The sequence below is a fragment of the Sturnira hondurensis genome, unplaced genomic scaffold (assembly GCF_014824575.4).
Source record: "Sturnira hondurensis isolate 20B ecotype Veracruz unplaced genomic scaffold, ASM1482457v3 Scaffold0004136, whole genome shotgun sequence".
Classification (NCBI taxonomy): domain Eukaryota; kingdom Metazoa; phylum Chordata; class Mammalia; order Chiroptera; family Phyllostomidae; genus Sturnira; species Sturnira hondurensis.
This window is the reverse complement of record NW_028076767.1, coordinates 12,620,988-12,644,897: the sequence shown is the minus strand read 5'-3', so window position 1 is coordinate 12,644,897 and position 23,910 is coordinate 12,620,988. Positions and strand designations below refer to the sequence as shown.

Below are 23,910 nucleotides of genomic sequence, written 5' to 3'. Positions count from 1 at the left end.
TTAAAAATAAATACAGAAATCACAGTTCTCAAATCTGAATCTGAATTTGGCAGTTATAAATAATCACACTTAAAAGTGTTCTCTCACCTCTAAGCCAGCTTATACCGTATCTACAAGATGAAATATCATTTATTTTGGAGAGTGTGCAGAATCTTGAGGCCATGCAAAAGGACTGCTGGGATTATTGGTCCAAAATCTTCATTTTAGAAAGGAGGAACTGAGGTTGAGGAAGGTTTCCTAAAATGACACTTGAAAACCTCGTCCTACTGAGAAACTTTGCAAAATTCCCATTTGTTCTTTAACCCAATTTGAAGATTAATGGACCAAGATGCAATTTGTATAGAAAGCTAAAGATAAGATAGCTACAAAATTCTCTTCCCAGCAACTTCCAGAATGTTTAACATGAATATTTTGATTTAAAGAAATCAATGTCAACATTTCTTATCTGATATTTTGGGACAGTTTCACGAAGGATTTAAATATTGCTCAGAACAGAGAGTTTTCTTATCCAAATATGACATCAATAATGTCTGACTAAGGGAAAGTGGGAATACAGTAACACTGTTCACCTCAGCATCAGACAGATCTATGTTTGAATCTTGGTTTTGCATCTTAGTGACATGGAGACCTTGGGCAGATGTTTTTCTCTGGGCTTTAGTTTTTCCATCTATAAAATGGGAGAATGAATGTCTATTACTTAGGTTGTTCTATAAATTAAATGGGACAATGCATTTTAAGTATTAAAAAACAAGAAAAACAAGCAATAAAAAAGTGAGTCTGAGTACCCTCTGTGGTTTTCTTAATTATTTTGACTGGAAAGAGAAGTAATTAGTTTACAAGAAGAAATCATGCTGACACTTCATTTTGCATTTCTAGGCTTATTTATAACATTTGTCCCTGTACGGAATCTCTCAAATTTTAGTAAAAGTGTCCCTGAGCACCTTACTAGAACTTTCTTCCAGACTATGGCAAAAAGGACAGAAAAACGCTTGATAATATGAAGTCTTTTTAAGCTTAAGAAAATCCTTCATTGTCTGGCTTAGCATAACACTTTTAGCATCCTGTGCACCCTTCCGCCTGTACTTCATATTCCAGTCATACCGAGCCATCTGTTGTTCCCTAAAAATGCCGTGCTGTTCCACACTTCCGTGTATTCACATTGCCATTGCCTCTGTCTCAAACGGCCCTTTCTTTCTTGTTCATTCGCCAAACTCTCACCTGTCCCCGGGCATTAGTGGTGAGCTCCTCCGAGGCAGGATCCATGCATGCCTGGCACAGTGCCTGGAGCCTTGAATGTATGAGCACCTTGCAAGTGTTTGTTACACAAATGAATGAGGCAGACGATCAAGCAGGGCAATACCATTTTTCTTTAAATTAGATTTCACAGCAGTGTAAGGGAATTTATTTGTGCAGTTGTATATTGGCTCTCTAAGAAAGACTGAAGCCAGAGTTAGAAACTCTTTGACTGATGGATTTTTGTTTAACTGTGATTACAGTTTTATGAAGGATCAAATTTGAAGGACAACCCTTATTTGGATATATGTTTTAACGATTACAGCTCTAATATATTATGTGTCAGGAAGTTTATAAATCTAGATTTATTATTTTCAATGTGAAAACAAGATAGCTCTGTTACTAGCTAAGCATGTAGCCATTATTAAAGTATATTACAAGGCATATAGCTGGAGCTTATTAACATGTTTTCAAAATAAGATGGCATGATACTCAATGGAAGATAATATATTTAAAATTTACCTTAAAATATTTACCAGAATATCACAAGTCATAAAAATCACTTATGGGTACATTGATGTGACTGAAAATTGCTAATTTCCCTGTCTTTTTGTTTCCACTGTAGTTCTGTGTCACCAGAATTTGTTACTCAACACTTTATTCCCTTTAGAACCAGGGAGATTCAAAACCCAGCCTTTAAAGTATCAATTTTCTCTAAGGGCAAGAAAAATAACTATAACTACCCATAAAGTGATCAGCTGAAAGGAGGAATAAAAATAATTGTGCACAATCCATTTTTCAAAAGAAAATGCTTAGTTTATGAAGTTAAAAATAAGGCAAATTGGAAAAAAATTTAAATGGCAGTTTAGTCAAAATCTAAACTGTTCTTTAAAATTTAACTCACGTTGTATCTCCTTTCAGAGGTTCTCCAGACCTACCACGTGATCAGTCTTCCTTTCTGAATAACTACCCATCAGGCCTTGAAGTCTGATTATTTCACATGCACATGTTTTCATTCTCCTAAAGGACTATGAGCTCCTCTTAAAGAAGAGATTGTTTTATAAAGATTCTTTCCCAGCCTTATGGTGCCATAAACATGGTAGATGCTTAATAAAATACTTGGTGACTCTTATTTGTTAACAAATGCCAATTGGGACACTGCAACCATAATAACAGAGATTGTTTTATGTTGTTATTTGTAGTTAACGAAAACCCAAGATAAGAGTGTATTCAAGAAGGAGCATAGTGGATAGTGTTGAGAGGCGACTAAAGACAGTGAGAATAGCACCCGGGACTAATTTTTCTTTTGAAAAATAGATTGTCCCCAATTCCCTAGTCAGTCTGCTGCTGAGCACGAATGAGTTACAGTGACCAAATTGGAACATCAAAATATGGTCCCTTTAGTTCATCATGACTCATCTCTGTGATGAAGCTGTGATTCTGGGAATCAAATGTACTAGTTTTGCTATTCTCATGACACCAAAATGAATAACACAAAACTTAATTTTTTAATGACTTCATATTCCGTTAACTGTCATTATAGAGCTCTACCTCTGTACAGACCCAATATCTAATAAAACTTAATAACACAAAGAATTGTCATTGCAATCCCTTTGAGCAATGATCACCTCCTCTGAGTGCTCGGTATGGAAAGTCTGTGGATCTATTTCAAGGAATTCTCTAGATTATTAAAAAGTCCTTCCCCATCCTTCAATATCTCCTACCTCACTGCCCTGGTCTACTAAATGGCCATGTTAACGTGATTATTGTCTGTTTTATTCCTTTCTATATCCCCAGAACAAGTGCCTGATATATAAAATGTTGAATTAATGCACGAGTCATTTACCACATCAGTTCTTTGAAAAGCGAGAAGACCAAATCAGGGACTTGAACTTCAGCTTTGGGAGATTGGGGCTAATGGTAAAAGGAAATAGGGCCAGTGAGAATTAATAAGTCACCATTTCTTCTAGCAATAGCTTAAACAAATTTTATAGTTGCCAGGGACTCACTATTCCAAGGATATTTTCCACCGTGATATTACTGCCTGGGAAAGGGGAGCCTTGTTGGAACAGCCTTCTAAAATTTTGAGAGCCTTAGACCTCTTTGGCGGAGCAAGTGTATGTGTGTGTTGGCGTGGGGAGGAGGTAGGGGAGCAGAAGCGCAACAGGAGTGGATTTGAGAGAATACTCAGTAGACTTCACAAGGAGCCTCATTTCAGATGTACTGTCAAACCCACAATGAGTCTCTGGTGAATGATATTAATGGTGTACATCATCTTTTGGCTTGATTTGAATGCTGTGTATTCTGTTCAATACATTCGTGTGATACCTATATTATACCGTCTAGTGATGGAGATTTAAGATGCCACAATTTCTTTTTCTTATCGTTTTTCAAGTATAGTTGTCTCTGTTTCCCCCCCCCGCCCACCCCCCACCCTCAATCCTTCCCTTCTTTGGCTTTGTCCATGTGTCCTTTATACATGCTAAGTGAAATAAGCCAGGTGGTGAAAGACAAATACCATATGATCTCACCCATAGATGGAACCTAATCAACAAAACAAACAAGCAAGCAAAACATAATGAGAGACATTGAAATAAAGAACAAACTGACAGTAACCAGAGGAGAGAGGGGGATAATGGGGGAAAGAAGGGGAAGCAGTGTCAAGGAACATGTATAAGATGCCACATTTTATAAAAATTATTGAAAAATCCCTTAACTCTTTTAGAAGATCTGGCTTCCGATAGAACTCTGGACTAAAAAGCTGCCTGGGAGAAAAAAGTAAAACTAAAAACATTCATTAAGAAAACAACCAGGACAATAATCTCCCTACAGAACCACAAACCAACAACCAGAAACAACAAAGCAACTGAAAAGTGGGTCAAAGATCTCAATGCTAAAACCCATGGGCAGAGACAGATCCTAGTTTTTATAGTGCCTGAGCTTTCACAATTTAGAGGGCCTCCTTTAGAGAGGGGAAAAAACACTTCAAATACATAGTTAGATATAGAGGCTGGAAGGGCCTGTGCAAAGTGGGAGGGGCCCAGACGTTGAAGCCACACATGTTTCATGATAAAACAGTCTCTACGTATCACCTGGTCCAGTTTACTCACACAGGACTGACCATGTTTATAGAACTGCATTTCCAGGTAAATCCGAGTCAGGAAAAATAAGACACATGGAAAATAAATGCGGAAACAACAGGAAAAGAGGACACCGTAGCAACAATGATACCATAGTAATTAGGCACTGAAGTGGGAACAATAAGCAGTAGTAATGCTGACAGTAGAAAAAAAAAGTCTATTTTGAGGAGAGAGAGGAGAAAAAGCTTCATCTTGTGGGAACTGAAGAGCTATTTAAATCTGAGAATCCAGTCTAGGGTCATCACTCTGTCGTGCTAAAGGCTTATCAACCACAGGACAGCTAATTTGTTGCTAGGAAATTGCTAGGCAATTGTGGAGCTCACCCTGCAGAAACTGAGTAAACACCTGGGAACATTTTACCAGGCTCCTTCCTCTTCCCATGTCACCTCCCATTTCTCTCTGCTCCTACCTCCTACCCTGCTGCCCGCCCACACCAGTGTCTCTACACAGACACAACTCAGCAATCAGCACATTTATTTGGATGAGAATTGTATGACTAAAGTGATTTCACAAGTAAAGCCCCTCCAAATCGCAGGCATTGTGCACTTTCAAATTTGTTATATGTACTTGTCAACTGGCTGCAGTCAGAAATGATCTGAAAGTCAAACATTCCAACCAGACCAGTTTCAAGACAACTGTGTCCCTTTCTTCTGTGAAGGAAACACAGGCTTTAGAGCCATCCTCTTCCCAACAGAATATGGGTTGAGTTGCCTAGGTCACTCAACCTAGGCTGTTCCGTGTAGAGACCAGTCTTCTCCATCGTGCAGTTGCTGATCTTTGGTCTCTCTCTCAGTGCCTGCTATTAAATGGGTGTTCAACAAAATGTAAGAAATGTTTCTTGTGAACACAAATGCTGGGGGAATACACGAGTCCATTCAGCATGATGAGGAGCTCAATGCCTGCCATAGTCAAGATGTGAACTTTACAGAGAGGATCCTGAAGGGTGCTGATGACTCAAAGGGCAGGCAGTCCCGGCATCCTCAAAGAAGAAAGTGGAGTGGCAGGAGAGGTAGCCCTGACTCTTCACGGATTCAGGTCAAAATTAGCCAATCGTGATCTTGGCACCTGTGACAGGACACTTGAAACCAATTTAGTGAGAATGGTAAATGGCCCCAAAGCAAACTTAAGAGACATTCATGAGGAAAAAGAGGTTTAAGAGTGCAAGGAGCATTCATTCAATCCAATGTCCACTGCCAGTCACATCTGCACCTGCCGTGTTTATATGGACCCACAGCCACAAAACAGACAGACAAAGCCCTTTAAAATCAAGTGCTGTGTCTATTATTTATGGAGGAAAATAAGTTCATAGTACATACCAGGAAAAAAAGCTTTTAACATTTCTTAAAGGCTCTCCATTTCAGCTATTTGAAATACTCCACCACAGCGTACGGACTCAGGAACCAAAGCCACTCGAAACACTTACTGTTGTTGAGATTTACAGCTTTAGAAAATTTTTACTTTTTCATTGGAGGAAATAACTTTTATTCCAAACCATAATCTTCGTTGGCTTTTGAGTTGAAATAGCTCCACCCTAACTACAGGAGGCTATACTAGTCCGTTTTCTACAACCCATGGAATAGGCATGATCTGAGCTCCCCCTAGTGGCATGACATTTTCCCACTTCATGAATCCAGTCAGGGACAGTGTCTGTGACTTGTAGGATAGAACAGAATTCTGACTTAGGGTTAAAGAGGAGGAAAAACTAAACAAGCACTTAAAAATCAAATAACAACCCCAAACTAAAGAGAAAAACACCTCCACTTACTCTAAAATAGTCTCTAAAGTGTTAGTGAAAGGAATGTGCAAAGGACATATGTACAGATATTTGACAGCACCATTGAAACCAACCGCCACCCCCAAGTTTGGTTGGGCAGAGGGAACTAAATGGCTGTCACTCTCAGAATGCTCTGGTGTCCTCGTTTTCATTTAGAAATTACCAGCAAGCAGATTTTAATTGCAGTGATACTAATACAGCTTTCTAACAGCACATGCGAATTTTTTTCTTCTAACGGACCATCGGAAAAGCTACAGGTTTTAGAGACATAAAATAGAGTAGCATCATGGAAGTTGAACAAAATCTTGTGAGGGCCTAGGGTTATTTGCATTTGAAAGTAACTTCTCCTACATTTATATGTGACGTAGAAAACCAGAGATGGAAGCCCTAAGTTTTATATTTCAGTGCTCTCAAATTAGCTTTCTCTAAGAAGAAAATCCAACGTGAGAATCAATGGCAAACACAGGTAAAGTGCAACTGTGGGGACATTCACACTTCAAAGTAGAACTGCTATAAAGGTATTGCTGGTGATAAGCTGTTACAGAAAAAAAATACTGAAAGAAATAGAACTCCCACTCTTTGAGTCAGCAGACAGGAGCTGTTTCATGGTATTTGCTATGTTAGTAATGCCACAGTTTGATTATATGGGATTCTGTTATCACAATCTGCTACATATCTTATGTAGCATATAAATACGTAAAGCCATTTAAAGGCCAAAGCACAGAGCTATCTATTTTTTTACCTTTTACTACCATACCAGTTGTGATGCTGAAGTGGTATAAATTTCAAATGGTAAATGAAGAACAAAAACATTGATATATGCAGGCTTTATTGCAAAGTCACTGGTTGGAAATCCCCAAAGTACATCAATCTGCTTTTCTCTTCAAGTCTGAGAAAATTGCTTTACATGAACACAACAGGCTCAAGGCATGGGCTTTGGTTTTTTATAAAATGATGCTTTTAATAAAACATTTTCATGCCTCATGTTGAATGTAGATGGAGAATTCATGCAATGCAAAGTGAAGTGACAGGATTGGTATCATTTTCCTTCCCCTTTCCAGATCTTTGTTTATATCGGCGTGTGACAGTTTTATTCACACCAGTGTCAGTAAGAAATGAAGGGACAGTAATGCGAGGAGACGTGGATGCCAGTGCATCTGTCTCTCCCTGACGGTCTTTGGTGCCACCATCCTAGCCAGGGCGGGATCATCCTCCTTCGTTCTACTCTAATAATCTTTTTTACCAGTTTTCCAGCGTCTTCTTGTTTCATCTGTAATTCATTCCCCACAAATGGAGCACAGCAGTGTTTTAAAAATGTAAACCATATTTATATCACTCCCCTTCTATGACTACCCGTTGTTCACTCTCCTGGTCTACCATTTTTCTGTTCAATCCCCATGCCCACTAGGTTCTTTCTCTTTCTGGGTCTCACTAGCTCTCCCACAGGCCATTGGCCTATGTACCCTGTTGGCTCTGAGTGCCCTGCCTCTGCCTCTTAGTGCACCTTTCATTTTGTAATTTCGGCAGCCCGTGCAGATCTCACCCTCCCCACAAACCCCCGTCGCTTTGCATTATGCCACCGCTTTGCATTATGCTTTACTTTAATGAAAGAGATGATCACCCTCTGAAATGCTCTGGTTTATTCATTTTCTTGGTATGTTTTTTTCTTCCCTTTAGAATTAAGTTTCACGTGAAAAGATTTTCCCCCTGTATCTCAAGCATCTAAAACATGGCTGGCACAAAGTATAACAATAACTTTTGGGTTGTTGTGAGTTCATTTTCATTTGTTTCTAGAAGCTTTTTGATTTCTTCCCTAATTTCAATCTTGACCCATTTGTTGTTTAATAGCATACCATTCAGTCTCCATGCTTTTGGGAAAAAGGGGACCCTAGTTCACTGTTGGTGGGATTGCAGACTGGTACAACCACTATGGAAAACAGTATGGAATTTTCTATGAAAACTAAAAATGAACGTGCCTTTTGACCCAGCAATTCCACCATTAGAAGTATATCCTAAGAACCCTGAAACACCAATCCAAAAGAACCTATGCACCCTGATGTTCATAGCAGCACAATTTACGATAGCCAAGAGTTGGAAGCAACCTAGATGCCCATCGGTAAATGACTGGATCAAAAAGCTATGGTACATTTACACAATGGAATTCTATGCTGCAGAAAAGAAGGAGGAGCTCCTATCCTTTGCAACATCATTGATGGAACTGGAAAGCATTATGTTGAGCAAAATAAGCCAGGCAGTGAAAGACAAATACCATATGATATCACCGTTAACAGGAATCTAAACAACAAAACAAACAAGCAAGCAAAATATGAGCAATGACACTCAAATACAGAACAGGCTGACAGGGTCCAGAGGGGAGAGGGAGAGAATCATAGGGGAAAAGGGGAGGGACTCACATGAACAAGTATAAAGGACACATGGACAATAACTAAGAGTGGGGGGAGGAAATGGGAGGGAGGTGGGGAGTACTGGGGGGGCAGGGCTGGGAATATACGACAGAAAACTATACTTGAACAAGAATTAAATAAAAAAAGTATAACAATATTACGCATTGTTATCTATACCCAGAGAGCTAGTACGGTACGGGGACTAGCACTATAGTATCTATAAATACTAGAGGAATAAATATTCTGAATTTAAAAAAACGTGTATGTGTGTGCATGTGTGTGCATGCACCGGGGGTCTGATAAGTCAGTCTATCACACAAAACAAACAGCAGCGATGTTTCTGTGATCAGTGAAAAATTCCTACTTAAAAGCAACATTTTCTTTTAAATCAAATTAGTAAATGCTTTTACTAATTAAATCAGATTAGTAAAAAATAGTTTAATGAAAGATTATAGTTTTTATTTTAAATCCCTGACTTTAAAACATATGGTAGACTACACATGAAACATGGAGAAAAGGGGAACCTTGGAGCTCTAGGGGCCTGGGTTGCAGTCCTGACTCTGTCACCAAATGACACAGTCACGGCCAAGTGGCTTAGCCTGTGTGTTTTATATTTTCTTCAATGGAAAATAGAGATAATACGTCATTCTTGAGGAGTTATGGCAAGTTTTTACTTTATAGCTATAAAATACCTGACATACAGTAGGTATTCATTATAAATGTCTTAATTAGAGACAGTAAAATTAGTGTTTAGAATGCTAAGCTGGGCTTGCCAATTGTTGGGGAAGATAAACTATATAAACATTAAGTGATTCATGTAAATATATATATGTAAATGAGCAAGCAGTGCTGTGTCTTTACTATGTTTCTGTAATTGCTCAATTTAAAAGAAGCATATCTAAAATACACTACGTGAAACACTTGCCCATCTATTCCTTTTCATTCCCAGTAACCTCAGGGAGTATTATGCAGCTACTGCATTTTTCTTTTGCTTGGCCTTGTCCTAGAGGCACAAAAATTAGAAACTTTGTCAAAAGGAATGCATCCTCAGCATTATCAGTAAATACTGTGTGCTAGAAATGTCAGGAATAGTACTTTTTAATTCTCAGATATTTAAAGCTAAAATCCACTTAGGAAAAGTTAGAAAAATATCTCTGAATTTAGAAAAACTTAAGTCTGTTGAAACAAATGCATTATTCAGTGTAACGGAATCTTTTTTCTTAAATTCATTCAGCCAATTCTATGACATCCATGCAAATGAGCTTTGCCTTCTATGATCATTTGCAGGTGTGTGGAGAGGCACCTGTCCTAGTTTCTGGTGCAGTGGCAGGTACAGGCTCTGCTCAACCAGATCAAGCCTTTAGCTGCTGGTTAAAAAAAAAGAAATGGTTGAGCAGAGCTAAGAGGCTCTGGGTCTCAGTCTTTCCCCTTTGCAGACATTGAAAATGTTTGTATTCCATTCTACCCAACTTTGCCCCCTTATCCGGTTCTCCCCTCGCTCCTCAGATATTGCTGTTGCTACAGAGAGAGGGATCAGTGCAGATCCCTTTCTGGATCCCTCCTTCATGGAGATCCTCCATGAAGACCTATGTTATAAATGGAAGCCTCAAATCTCTTTGCTAATTTTTTTAAGTTTTCACATACTGCACAATGTACATTCAACACTTATCCAGAATTATATAATAGCAAATACCAAAAGAACTTGTAACATGGATCTTTTAAAGACTTCCCTTACAATATATTACTTTCCTGTAGAAATTCCCAAAAGTTTTGCATTAAGACAGGTAAATATTTGTGAAAAAGACTGAGAAAGGAGAATGACTTCAAAGTAATGAAATATATTTATATATGGAAATTATTTTACATTTCCATCTTGAGGCTTAGTAGTCTAAGGTTTAGGAGCAGACTCAAGCAGATACAACTGGAGGACCATTCCCTAGGTCTCCATAGGCCCGGCAGCACAGGGTGATAGAGAGGAGACAATGAAAAGAATTTCAGGGGCCAGGAGACAAACGGATAGGATTGGAGTAGTTTCCCAAGGTGTGTACTGTAGATTACTAATTTTTTGATGTTTAATGTCTCCATTTAAAAAATGTTTCACAGTCAGGTGTTCTTTTAAAACACCATTTAAACAAAATGTAGCACACTTCTTTACTGTATGGCTTCTCAGTTTTAGTATGTGACTAGGGCGGGTTGAGGAATTACCTAGGATGCAAGATTTTCAGTGCTAAACACTGGGAAAGGGATTTGGACAGATTTGAACAAGCTGTCATCCTATCCAGACTCTTCAAAAGGGGTCAAAATATGTAGCATTTCTCAATCTCATTCAACTGGATGTCCTCTGTCTTAACACAATAGCATTTTGAGGCATTTAAGTTCTACTGAACACATTTTCAAAAGTTCTGGGGTAGAAGAAGGTTGTCGGGTCTCCTATTCAGCACCATGAAACACTGGTTTCATCCTCTCTCTTGTCTGGCAAGAATGAAACCTATTTTTACTAAGGAAATATCCTCTGGCTGCATTAAGTGCTATTTTAGATGGGTGAGAAAAATGTGGGGTAGGTAGAAAGAAAATCTACAACTGGAACATTTTTTTCCTGGATTTTCTTCTCAAAATATATATGTGTTTGGAGTATAGAAACAATTGAGGAAAGAAATGCATTAAATGAGTAAATATTGTATGTATTAATATGGAAAGAAACATTAGGAGGTGGGACATAATAAAAAACAACACAGTTGACCCAAGCCTGAAGCTATTTTAAATTCCACCATTTTTGTTGATTGGACACTAAAGCTTTTTTTTTTTATGTTGAACACTACTGCTTTCTCTTATCTTCTGCTGACATTTTGCATTGAGAAGTCCTATTCTCTCACACCAGACTGTTCTCCTATGTTGTTTCTCCAAACTCAAGTTTTCATCCCCCGTAAATATCATTTGCTATCTATGTACTGAATTCCTGCATTGCTCCAGTTTCATTTGTGGATGAGGGAAAATAGATGAGAAAGAAGTACAGGGGAAAATGGGGATACAGGTAAGAGCTATGACTCAGAGCTTGTGAAAACTATAGAATCGCTCTGTAGATTTCTTGAGGAATGACCTCTTCTATGGAAGTTTTGATGTCTACTTTCAGTAAGTCAAGGGCCATAGTCAGAGGTCACTGGAAAATAGGTGAGTGGCCTCCGTGTTCACATATGTATCAATTAATTGCCATGATAGGAGCTAATATCATGGCAATTATTGAATCTGCCCTGAAAATCCATTCATCCAATCATGAATTTCACAAACACTTATCCAGCACCTCCTACATGCCAGTCAGAGTTCTATGAAGTTCTGCTGGTTGCATCTTTACTTTCCATCTGATGACAGTGAGGAGACTTACTCTAAAATCATTTCCTCTATGCACCCCTATATTCATAGCAGTGCAATTTACAACAGCCAAGTACTGGACACGGCCTAAGTGACCATCAGTAAATGAGTGGATCAAAAAACTGTGGTAAATTTACACAATGGAATACTACACAGCAGAAAGAAGCTCCTATGCTTTGTGAGAGCATGGATGGAACTACAGAGCATTACACTAAGTGAAATAAGTCAGGCGATGAAAGACAAATACCATATGATCTCACCTATAAGTGGAACCTAATCAATGAAGCAAACAAGCAAGCAAAATATAACCAGAGACATGGAAATAAAGAACAAACTGACAGTGATCAGAGGAGAGGGGAGAGGAGGGTAACAGGGGAAGGAAGTGGAAGGGTCAAGTCATATACAAAGGACCTGCGGATAAAGACAATTGGATGGGGATTGTCTTGGGAATGGGGATTGGACAAGGCAGGGGAGAGCTATGGGAGGGGAGGCAATTAGGACAACTGTAACTCAACAACAATAATAAAAAAGCATTTCCTCTACAATCTCCGTGGTGCCACGTGGAGGCTCCATGTTTCTCCCCCACATACTATTGTGTGTTTCACAAGGTAAAAGCTGAAGCTCACAGAGTTTTACTCTCTTGTCCCATTAAATTGAGAAATTTCCTAAATGTAAAGAAGTAATATTCAGTGTCTTATTTTCTAAGTAAAATTTTTTGATGACTAAAGTACATTTTATTTGGGGTAATCACTGTAATTCCTTGAAAACTCAGAAAAAGAAGGTAGGCTTTTTTTTTTTTTTACTAGTTCAGTGTCAAATTAAATGAAGGCATCAAATGGATTTCCAAATGATGCTATTCTCTGGTCAAAGACATTTGGTATTTTAATAAGTAATTTGGATGTAGAATAAAGTAGTCATATAGGGTAAAATTACCTGAATTACCTACAAACTAATTAATCAGAATCCTAAAATAACTTCATTTTTACCTTTGCAGAGCACTCTTAGGAGAATGAAGTAGATCACAAGTGAACATGTTGATTTACTAGTATCAGATGCCATGAACTTCAAAATAAGGACTGTCTTTTATTGTAAAAATGTTGGGCAGCCATTGTTGAGTTGCAAGCAGCGAAGCGATATACTCTGATAAGTATTTTATACAAATCATCTGACTGTGCAGGTAAGAAAAAAAATTAGGGCAAGACTAGAAGTAGGTAGGAAGCTCTTTTTCAGTGTTATACCAGAGATGACTAGGGATTGATACAGGGAATTGGTGGAGGGTCTGGAGATAGAGATCTGAGAACTATTCACAAAGGAAAATCCTTAGAGTGTGCTCATTTGTAAGATTGCACTGGCTTTATAACTCTGCCTCACTCTCTTTCAAAGCAGAGCATGGCATAAGGGAGCTCTCTCTTTGTGAGAGGCGAAGGGAGATTCCTGAATCAAGGCCTGAACATTGTTAGCAGCATGGACCACAAAGCAGTGGGAGCAGGAGCACCAGGATATAGCCGTTTAATATCATCCCACTATTTAAAATGCAGTATAATAGCTCTACTATGAATTCCCCCTTTTCTCTAAACTGCCAGCTGTGTTTCGCTTTCATTATATTTAAAAATAACACCCACTTTCAAAGATAACCACATTCAAGCTGCTATTATGGTCGTCCCTCGAGTAACTGAGTAAAATCCTCAACATTGTAACCTCTCCAATCTTCAAGGATTAGATCTCAAACTGCATCTTAAAGCTCAAAATGTTCAGGAGAGATGACACTATCCAGCTCAGCATATCTTTTCACCAAGTTCCCACCACTATCACTTAAATCAATGTGTCAGAAATTCTACTTGCCAAAGGTCATGATTTTCTATTAGTGCTACATACAGTCTCTAGGGACGGCTGCCAGTGTGTCTGAACTGACTCTCGCCCTAATTCAATGCTTACGAGATCATGCAGGATTTCTTAATTTGGCGACAGGTGTAGAGAACATCAATTTTGTGTGGATGTCATCATTGAAATGGGCTCTCTCTTTAACTGGTTCCACTATGAGTGATCATTCTATTTGTGGCCTTCACCAAGAGAAGCTAATGTTGGAAGAGCCACCCAGTTAGCCAACACATAGGATTGAGGAGTGAGAAAAGCAGCTGGAAAATGAGAGAAAATGGGGGAAAGATTAGGTTTGTAAGAAATGTTATTTAATTAGGAATGGGTCCAGTTTAAATGATCCATCTGCAGAACAGGTTTTTGGAAGCATCAGCCCAACCTTATTTAAAATCGAGTTCATTCCCATTTTATTCTTCTCAGAGAAAGAGCCACATGTAATACAAAGCTAAAAGATTTTTCAGAACCAGTTTATTAACTGATGCTAACTGGAGTAATTCTTTTGGTTTGACTCATTGAGCCAGGATGCGACCATTATTTAAACATATTGTTTTCCATTTATTCCCAGATTTTTTTAAATCCCAAAGCTGTAACAAGGGTATAATTTACCAGAGAAAATGAAATTGCTCTTTGTTAAGTACACATTGAAGATCATATGCTACAATATGGGTTGTATATTTAGTACAGTAAAAAAGCTATATTTTCAAATCCAAATTTGAAACAAATTAAATACAATTTGGCACGCTTTTCAGCACACAGGGAGATTCCTACATATCAAACACTGTCTGGAAACAAGTGAAATTTTCTACTCACTCGAAATGATCGAAACAGGAGGAGGACATCTTAAGTAGAGCCCCACATACAAAAATGCCTTAAGAGAAAAAAAGCGGACTTGACTACAGTGAAATCTAGGATATCGATTCAGCAAGGAATCACAGACGATGTCCCTCACGTGGGCGGCAGACTGACACATGTAAAATGACAAGGAGTACCACAGAGAATATGCCACATCTCCCGAACATCGACAATCTAACACCAGAAACGCTGCCTTTTACTTGTAGAAGTTTTCCTCGCTTTCTTCATTACCTAACAGGATATGTTCTCAACACAGAGGTCAGAGTGGTCTTGTAATATCATCAGTCAGATCACGGCACGCTCCCGGGCTCCAGGCCCTGAGTGGCTCCAGTTCACTCACGGAAGGAGCCAGACCAGTGCTGGAAGGTCTGAAAGGACATCTTCACCTCCCACCCTCATCTCTGAGAGCCCTCTTACATTAGTCTCATTAACGTCCCTAATCTTGGAGCACCCCAGTTATGTACCTGCTTCAAAGGTGATGCAGTCCTGGAATATCCTTCCCTCACTTATCGGCAAGGCTTGCTCCTTAATTTCTTCCTTATTTCTGTCCAGGCCTTCCTGTGCACCCCCAAACTAGAAACCCCACCTTCTTCCTGTATCCCACTTTCCCCTCCTACATAGCATTCATCACCATCTGAGAGTCTAGTTTTTCCTTGTTTATGTCTTTACTCTTTGGGTCACTTCCCAAGAAATAAGCTCTACCAGGGCAGGGATTTTGCTAGTTTTGGTCCTTCTTTTAAATTTCATAGGATGCAGAGGATACCAGGAGGCAATGTACAAGTTTCCTCTTGTTAGCTTTTGGGAGTGGTACACACAGACACCTCACTGCTGTGTCCTTGTCCAAGTCCAGTCTGCAGCTAAAGACAGCCACCTGGCCCAAGGTAACACTGCCCTTCTGCAGTCACCAACATCAGTGATGGGGTATAAAGGCCCCACCTCATCAATGTAATTCAGCATAATTCACAGGAACCATCCCATGTTGAGAGCTCCAGGTGGGTCTGCTGTGATTCTTTCTAGCCGCACGGGTTCAACTTTCCTTCTGCCCAATCCTACTGTCTTCCCTTCCACAGGTGCCGATTCTGGGCATACCACTCACTAAACTTCACATGTACAAATCTCAACTTCAGAGTCTGCACCCTGGGAAACCCTGCCAGGATTGTAGGTGAGGAAGCTAAAAACAGAGAGCCTACATAACCTGTCCATGGTCACCCTGCCAGTAAGCGGTGGAGCCAGGATCAAACCCACAGATTTCAGAGCCTGTTTTTAATCACTTTTTTTTGCTGCTAAACACATAACCATATTTTCTCTCAATAATTTAGAGTACATTAAATACTTTAGAGCAAATACTTACAAAAGAAAGGGAAGAGGTTATGCATGGGCGAGTAGGGGGAAATGAGTGTAAGAGAATAGATAACAATCATTATGTGCTATGTTAACTGAGGAGTTAACACCAGGAGCGTGTTAACTTAGATAACAGACAACAAAAAAACCTACAGGGTTTTGAGTTCTACGTTGAATAACAGATGATTTCAGAAACAAAAATGAGAGTGCGAAGGGAGTAAGGAGATGGGATAATAAAATCTCACGTGATTGTTGATAGGGTTTATCATTTATATAAACTACAGAATATAGGGTCTAGTTATTGCAAGAAAGCTATGTAAGAAGTAGGGTAATCTTGTAGCCTACAGTTTCCTTCCTTCATGAAAATCAAGGACTGGCTTAGTTACCATATACACTGTTGCTGTGTCTGTGGGTGAGATGCTCATCCTTTCTCATCATCTTCCGCACACTCAGAGGCTATTATGGTGATTAGGTAAGTGAGTATTATAATATTGCTTTTTATAAAACAGAATGTTTAAAAAATAATTATACATGAGCATAAGCATCCTTTCAGATTTATCTAGTTCCTGCTCTCCTATCAAGCAGAACTGTAATAAAATCCTCCTGCCCCCATTTTAAAAGGCTCTCTCTCTAAAAATCTCAAATGCTCTGAGAAAAACTTTGCAACTATCAGACCCATAATGGAAATTTCTCCTTGTAAGGATACCGAATCCCTCATACTGTGAATCCTTCCCATATCCTCTTTTTTGGTTTTCTATGGAAGCAATATGCCTATTTCTGCAGTTTTAAGCATAATTATTTGCTGTTTTAAAAGTTTTAACATCATTTCTTAACTACTTATATATCACAGTTCCTCTGCTATTACAACTGATTTCACTTCTTTACATGGTGCAAAGCTGGCTGTCTCCATTAAATACTGAGAACTGTAATTGTATTCATCGGTTTCTTATCATCATCTCAGCATCGATACTTTACACCATGAATGGTAAAAATCACTAATTAAAGGAGTCAAACTTCTAATTAAGCTCTTCAGAGAAATCATACACTCAGAGTAATGGGGACTAAAGAGCAAAGGTAATATAAATTCTTTTAATTTCATTTTTAATTTTTTGAAGTTCAAAGTTCTTTACTATAATCACCTTTCCTATAAGAAAACATTATTCTCTTTTACTGGTAAAATATACAAACTCCAAGTGAGATTGTGAGTAAAGATCAAACAGGCACCCTTCAAGCCCATTAAAATCCTGAACACAAATCTCCTGACTGAAGTCCAAAGTCATGTCTGTCAGACAGCACACGAGCGCATCTCTTTTTCTAGACTTGGTTTTAAAACTCATATGGATGATTCAGACAAAAGTTTGAAGCATACATTTCATATTGCCAAGCAATCTTCTCTGGAAATTCAGAAAACGATCACTGTTCTACTGGAAGAAGAGTTGATTTTTATTTTTAAGATGGTAGCCATATGGGAAAACAAAGTACGGCTATGGTGATCAAAAGGTTCCTTCTCCCCCTTTTTTATTTCCCATTATTCTCGCCTTGTTTCCTTCCTTTTGTTTTTTTTCTGTAGTTTTACAATTGTATTATTCATTGCATGTCCCCCATTTTTCCTACCTCTATATCGTTACTGTTGCAATATTGTTTTACTTGGAGGTAAAGAGAAAGCAAAATGGATTCCAACCTATGGGAAGCTGAGATAAGATTTCAGTTGAAGATTAGATGGTTATAAGGCAGAATAGCAGCCCTAAGGCGTGGAAGAGAAAAACAGGGCTAGTTACTTCTTGTCTCCCCATGGACTGCCCTAGAAGTGTCTCAGACCTTGCATAAGTGGTAGAATTTCTTTACTGAATCAGTATTTCAGCTGAAGCTGCTAACAATTCACGCTTGTCAGACTTAGCTCTAATGTGAACCCAGTGGAGAAAATACATGGTGAAGCGTATTGTGTTTGCTAGAACTTGACCATGACAATAAGGTTAAGAAGGTAAGAGGTGAGAGGTCAGGAAAGGACATGAATGTGGCAATATGGAACCAAAAAAAGGCTTAGTCTTATATAAGTATATTTTATGAAATGAATATGCAGTTGTTATTTATAATATATTTAACATGTTACTTCCACAGAGAATTGCTTCTCTTTTGATAACTAGAATCAGAACCATACTATTTCTCATTGTATGCTAAGAGGAGAAGTTGCATATACTCTGAGTGTGAAGAACTGACATATTCATCTTTAACGGCACTGAAAATCCTGTCACAGCATCCAGGTTTTATTAGGCATGCTCAATTCGACTGAATTCCTGAATATCAACAAATCCACGTCAGAAACATAAGAATTAAAAAATAATAATCTTCAAGTTCTCAAACTTTGTGAAATACTGTTTTGAGAACCCACAAAATCATTAATGACAGCCTAAGGTCCACAACTTGATGCAATGTAGACATTTCTTGTTGTATCTAAGATTTATGTGAAGGAAATATCTTAATTATAAACACCTGAGTAATATATAAATCAAAGTTACACAGGACACTTTTGTGTTAAATAAAGGCATATCATGATTGGTTTTCTACACCAAAGTTACCATAACAACAATTCCTGGATGATTAAAATAAAAACCAGGCTTTCTTTTTACAAATAATGGACATAAATTTAATGTCAGATATGTCTATTAATGTATGTATCTGACATTAAGTTATTAAAGAATTATCTCAAAATTATATAATTATGTAAGTTGTATACACATAAGCTTAGTGCTTCATTTACCTTACAGAATAAAATATACCCATTTCTCCATGTCATGTCTCTTGAACACATTTTATTTTAGACATTATAAAACTTCCCATACGATGATACTAAATTTTAATTGTGGATTCCTCCAAGCTTATAGCAGTATAATGCATTTATCATTGTTTTAATAGTTAAAATATCATTTTCACTTTACTGAGCTTATATTTTGCTTTTAAAAATCTAATTTATCAAAAGTCTAATCAATCCAGAAATAGTTTTAAAAGAGAATAATGAAAAATATGCATAGACTTGTCTTTATGACTAAAGACTGTGAGAGAAGAGAGAAAAGCAGGGGTTAAAAATTATCTGTTTACCACCCAGAACACCCACAGACTCTGGGAAGAGGCTCCTTTCATACTTTTTTCTTACTGCAGTATGTGTTACTTAAGGAAGTCTGTAGGTGGATAAGATGTTATCATCCCTCCTACACACACACTTTTTTATATTTACAACATTAAATCTCTCTCACTACAAAAGCACACACACACACACACACACGAAACACTAACCCCTTTCAACTACTTTCTGAAATTTTTGAAATTTGTTTGACACATTATCACACATTACCTTTCTATAGAATGCATTTATAGTTAGGGTTTAGGCTAAATTTTTTCAACCTCCAGTCCATTCAAAAAGGTTATTTGCTGTAGATAGTTGCATTTCTAACTAAACGTTTTTTTGTTTGAAAACACAATTCCATAAACAATGTGTCTTAGGTTCAAAACTAATAATATAAAATTATTCTTTGTATTGAGGAGTTTTCATGAGGATTTAAGGAAGATACAATCACTGAAATGGGAAGAGCTAAGATTATTATGCAGCATTTGTTTCTTCTCACTCTACAAATTACTTATATGAATGAATGCTCATTGTAGATCATGTTGGAGACACAGTAAACATGTTTTACCTAAATAAAATTAGCCTTTCAAATTGTTTCATCTGAATAAACAGATTGACAGATTTTAAAACTTCCTACAAAATGTATACTAACAAGTTAATATAAATTTTATGAAGCCTTTATATTGCTTTTATATTGTAGTAAAAGTGTTCCCTCAAAGGCGGTAAATGACTGTTATCACTATTGAGCGAATAAGTTAAACTTAAATTATTTTTAAAATAATTGGATCTAATCTTCATTGCTAATGTAATAGCCATTTATCTAAAAAGTAAAAAAATTTAAAAAAGTAAAAATTGATATATTTTAAAGTGACTTTGGATTTGGAGGTTTAATGATATCATTTATGACAGTCACACATGTAAGTGTTTTGCAAATAAATTTGATCCCTTTATTTTTCAGATTAATGCACTCACTTGGGAATTATATTAACTTTTGCTAAAATAAATGAAAAATATAATCATTAACCAAAGAAGGTGCTTGCAAAGATGCTCCAATTATTAATTAAATACACATTATTGAGAATACCTTCTATAGAAGCCAGTTAGAAAAATCACTAGCTAGAATTGCTGAATTAACCAATCCCAGGTAATTCAATCTCTTCTCGGTAATTCAAAGGAAACTAATTCTGACTCCTCTGATACCCTGGAAACAGGAACTCTGTAGAATACAAAGGCAAGTCCATCTTCTGTATAGAAGAAGTAAGGCATCAAATATATTTTATATACAACCCAATGGATATGTGAAGTGGAACTGTACAGGTCATTCTAACCTAGGTTTTCAGGTTCAAGTTATTAAGCTTTTTTGGCATCTTGTAATACAGTAAAAAATTAAGAATTTAAATACATTAGTATTTTAGAGCAAAGTAATACAAAAACTTTTAAAAGTAATTCAGAGAAAATAAAACTGTTCAGTCTCTTATTTAAAAAAAAGTTAATGCCACTAGGAGTAAATATTCATTAGTGCAACTTTCAGAACAACTATTTTAAAAATATGTATAAAGGTGAAATTTTGTTTCACTTCACTTAGAAAAGCATTTTGGAAAATTTATGATGAAGATTCAAACCATAAATAAAATTCTGTCAGTAGATACATCAGATCAAATTTTCAAAGTTTCTGACTCTTATTTTATACACTTATTAAACACAATGACAAATAAGCCAGGTAGTGAAAGACAAATACCATATGATCTCACCTACCAGTGGAACCTAATCAAAAAACAAACAAGTGGGCAAAACAAACCAGAGACCCAGAGATGTAGAAATAAAGAACAAACTGACAGTTACCAGAGGGAGGGGGAAGGGAAATAAGAGGGGAAAGAAGAGGAAGGATTGTTAAGGAACACAGATAAAAGAGCCACGGACAAAGACAACTGGGGGAGCAAAGATTGAATGCTGTAGGTGGGGGGTGGGTAGAGAGGGCGAGAGTAATGAGGGGAAATGGGGACAATTGTAATTACAGAAGAATAAAAAATAAAAAAATTAAAAATACACAATGAAACAATGCAAACATATATGTATCTTATTTTAGTAAAAAGAAATACAAATTAATTTAATCAAAGAAGTAAAGATACCATCTTATTTTCATTGGTCTAAGTTTTTTTCCTAATTTTTAATTTTTATTTCATTTTTTTTATTTTAGAGAAGGGGGAAGAGAAGGAGAAAAACATACATGTGAAAGAGAAACATCAGTTGGCTGCCTTCTGAATGCACCCCAACTGGGGACTGAACTTGCAACCCAGGCATGCGCCCTTACCAGGAATCCAACCAGCAACCTTTGGGTTTACTGAATAATGCCCAACCAACTGAGCCACACTGGCTGGGCCACTGGTCTCAATTCTATTTAGTTTTTCACTTTCCTTTAATAAACTCAATCTCCTTCAGTTTCAATTTTTAATTTAATAATTAAGTCCCTGTTTACAAGATAGTTATATATGTGTTAATATTAATATCTGGTAATTGATAGCAATACTATAAAAAGATATTTAAATGGTTTCCTCATGAGTTATTTTTGCCCCGTCAAATGTGCTCAAAATCTTCTGTTGGAAAGTTTTGACATGCATATCTATTTCAAAGATAATCCAGACACAAACAAATAAACAATGAAGATTAATTGGAGACAGAATTCTTAAGTATAATTTATAAATATATCAAATAATTTGTATGGTACAAATTATTCTATAATATTACATAGTTTACATAGTTTTTGTTTTTTCCTTTCCTAAATTGTGACTTGTAAATTCCTCTCAGATATCTATAATGACAAGTATATAAGTAAATATCTACAAAACATCCACATGTAAGCCCTTAAATATATAAAAAGGCATCTCCTACCTCCATCTCCAGATCCGGATCCTGCATCTGAGAGAGAAAAATAAACAAGTTTGTTTTTACTTGAAAAATATCTTCAAAAATATTTGTGACTCTTTTTAGTTCATGTTTACTTTCTTTAATAAGATAGTGATATAATTGAGAAAATTATGAATATTTAACCTGAAAATGTGTATTCACATCAATTTAATTTAACTTCTATAGCATAACTTATAAAATAAACATTCAATTACCTATATGCTTAAACTTTATGAAAGAAAGAATTCTCTAGCTTTAAAATAATTCCTAAACTTCACTACGTAAAGTTTCACATGTTTATTTTAATGACAAATTTGGTGCCAGTAACAAAAAAATTGAAAATGAGATGCTTATAGTAATCAATGAGATTTAGACATTAAACAGTTTAGACATGTTGCAAATAAAGTCACAATTAAGATTTATACTATGAATAAATCACATGTGCACAAAGAAAAATAGTTTATAAATAAATGTATTTTTATATAATTGTTAATATATTTCCAAATACCACAATTGTGGATGAGTCTATCTGACACCAAGAGCATTTTTGTTTTTGAAATCAGTAGAAGAGTGAGATTAACTTTGCCTTTAGCTTAAAATTGAATGTACCTTAGGTGATGCTCACAATACAAAAAAAATCCCTTCTGCATATTTCTTTCTCCATTTCTTCTCATCTCTCTCTCCTACACAATTACAACTGGTCAGAGTTGTCTATTTCTGAGAACTCAGCTCCCAGAAACACTCAGTTTTGTTATTGGAGTCAACACCATTGAGTTTCCATCTGCTTCCCTCTGTTGAGTGTAGACATCATCTTCTTTCTACTTCCCTAGTCTTTCCATTCAAAGTACATTTGGTCACATATTTTTGATGTTACTACTGAGAAATAAGACTAATACTAGTATTCTCTGCCTGACATGCCCTCACTTAACATTGAAATCTCAACCAGAGTTTAAGAACTATATCAAATGCTGCTTCTATAAATTTACATTTGGTGTTTTAGTCCAAATTAAAATAAAACATTACTTCTACTTGTTTGCCAGCATGACACTGTCCTAAAGAGGCATTGCACAGAAAGAGGCATAGCACAGAAAATCCACAGAAGACTGACACATGGGAAGAAAAGGCCTCCTCGGTAGCCCCCCTTGCTATGTTAGGCTTTAGCATGTCCATGAAAGAGCAGTAGTTGAATTGTCAGCCATTGTGGAAACTCATATTAACTAAATTCACAGGGTCCAACACTGTATAAAATCAGAATACCAAGTCTTTAACTAACTGCTAGCGTGACTAAGACTTGTGTCCCTGGGCCACAATACCCTTTCCTTAAAGACAGGCTAGTTGGTAAAACAATTTATAATAAAAAACCTTTCCTGGTAAGTATAGAAAAAAAGATTTTAATCATATAATCTGACTATTTAATGATAGTAGTTCAAGAAGGCTGATGCATTCATCTTCATAGTAGAATAGTCTTGTTAACTGAACTGATAATCGTAAGTCATGGCCCTATCACTTTTGGAGAGGACAATGCTTGAACGGTCAATGTGAATCAAGTCTCCTTTTAATGTATCTTCACAACTAAAATTTTAACTGATTTTACTTGAATTAACTTGAAAGTTAATTCAGTATCACAATAATCAAGGACTAATAACAGGTTATACTAGTATAGCATGAATGCATTCTACCTGTGTTTTAGTTAAATGTGTATAGTTTCTTATTCTCTTGTCACTAAGATGGTAAACTTCTTTACATCAAGGTCCACGATTGTTCAGCTTCCTATACCTACATGCATGTAAGAGGAAATGCATAAAAGCTTAAGGATTCTGAGCTATAATCGTCAGGACGTTACTCATTGGATGGCATAAGAAATGTCATTCAACCTTCCTACTAAGCTTATTCAGTCTA

The 23,910-nt window shown here is 36.8% G+C and overlaps 1 protein-coding gene across 1 annotated transcript in view; it reads right to left on the bottom strand.

Annotated features, from left to right (window-relative positions):
* Positions 1-23,910, bottom strand: part of TMEFF2 (transmembrane protein with EGF like and two follistatin like domains 2) — a 237,824-nt gene that overhangs the window by 199,669 nt on the left and 14,245 nt on the right. Inside the window, exon 4 of the mRNA XM_037043728.1 lies at positions 21,997-22,023. Coding sequence (XP_036899623.1) covers positions 21,997-22,023 — 27 coding nt within the window. The remainder of the gene's footprint in view (positions 1-21,996; positions 22,024-23,910) is intronic.